This window comes from Brassica oleracea, chromosome C8 (assembly GCF_000695525.1).
Source record: "Brassica oleracea var. oleracea cultivar TO1000 chromosome C8, BOL, whole genome shotgun sequence".
In the NCBI taxonomy this organism is placed as follows: domain Eukaryota; kingdom Viridiplantae; phylum Streptophyta; class Magnoliopsida; order Brassicales; family Brassicaceae; genus Brassica; species Brassica oleracea.
In genome coordinates, this window is record NC_027755.1 from 5,433,772 (window position 1) to 5,435,379 (window position 1,608).

The 1,608-nt window shown below is 47.1% G+C and overlaps 1 protein-coding gene across 1 annotated transcript; it reads left to right on the top strand.

Annotated features, from left to right (window-relative positions):
• Window positions 1-377: 377 nt before the first annotated feature.
• LOC106308534 (uncharacterized mitochondrial protein AtMg00310-like) lies at window positions 378-953 on the top strand. The gene has a single exon (XM_013745687.1). The coding sequence runs from the start codon at window positions 378-380 to the stop codon at window positions 951-953; it is 576 nt and encodes a 191-aa protein (XP_013601141.1).
• Window positions 954-1,608: the final 655 nt, after the last annotated feature.

The window sequence follows — 1,608 nt, forward strand, 5'->3', positions numbered from 1 at the left end:
TTTTATTTGCCGATGACACCATGTTCTTCATGCACTCCGATGAGAAGAGCTGCGACACTCTCCACTTGATCCTTCAAAAGGACGAAGCGGCGTCCGGGCAAACCATCAACACAAATAAATCTTCTATCACCTTATCTGCGAAGACAGTCCAGGAGACTCGATCTAGAGTCAAATCTCGCCTTGGTATTGCTAGAGAACGAGGGGTAAGAAAATATCTTGGACTCCCCGAGCACATTGGTAGGAGGAAAAAAGATTTGTTTTCCTCACTGGTAGACAGAATCAAGCAACAGGCTAGTAGTTGATCCACCCAATGCTTGTCGAGTGTCGGAAAATTGACTATGTTGAAGGCGGTTCTATCAGCTTCGCCCACACATGCGATGTCGTGTTTTGAGATGCCCGCAAGCCTGTGTAAGAGGATCCAGTCAACATTGACAAGGTTTTGGTGGGATGGTAATGACAACAAGAGGAAGATGTGCTGGACTTCGTGGTCCAAACTCTCAAAACTGAAGCAACTAGGAGGTCTAGGTTTCCGAGACATCCAACTGTTCAACAAAGCTCTACTGGCCAAACAGTCTTGGAGAATCCTAACGAAACCGGATTGTCTACTCTCTCGAGTGCTACGTGGTAAGCATTGTCATAAGGCACCTTTCCTCATGGTTAAGGAGACTACAACCTGCTCCCATGGATGGCGTGGTATTCTCCATGGAAGAGACCTCCTAGCAACAAATATGGGCAAAGCAATCGGAGATGGAAACTCCACCAGAGTGTGGAAAGAACACTGGATAAAAACCGACACTATGGTTTGTCCAATAGGTCCAGTGAAGGAGAATGACCTCGACCTCTTCGTCTCTGATCTGTTTTTACGCGGGACCAACGAGTGGGATCGTCAGAGGATCCGGTCCCTCCTCCCCTCATATGCAGACCATATCCTCTGTATGAGACCGAGCCGTTAGGGAGCAGGGGACAAGTATGTCTGGTCACCCAATGCATCGGGAGTCTACTCTAGAAGGTCTGGGTATTTTGAAGCTGTCAAACAACAAGAGCTGGTGGAAGCGCGGGAACAACAGAATCATCAAGATCACTTCCAGAACTTCAACTGGATTAAAAACATTTGGTCGGTGAAAACAGCACAGAAAATCCAGGTTTTCCTCTGGAAGATTTTACAAGATGCCTTACTGATGTGCCGCAGACCACAGATCATTACATGGAACCAGCTCAGCTTGGAGTTCAGGACGTTCTGAACATTTCAACCGAGGTTCATGTTTTTCACCGTACCAGACTTGACTTGGATCATGCCAGACTTGAGAAAGATCATGCCAGACTTGAGAAAGATCATGCCAGACTTGACTTGGATCATCCCAGACTTGATGTGGATCATGCCAGACTTAATGAGGATCATGCCAGACTTGACATGGATCATGCCAGACTTGACTTGGGTGGTGAAGAAACCAAAGACGGACATGCATTCTCATCTGGCGGACCATCCAGTCAATCCCGCAAGCGTCCTTCTCTTTACCCCGTGCATCCATCTGGTTCGGATGAACCTAGACATCTTGACTAGTCTTCTCCATTTTCCGTACCTTGACCAGATCTAGTCTTCTCCATTTT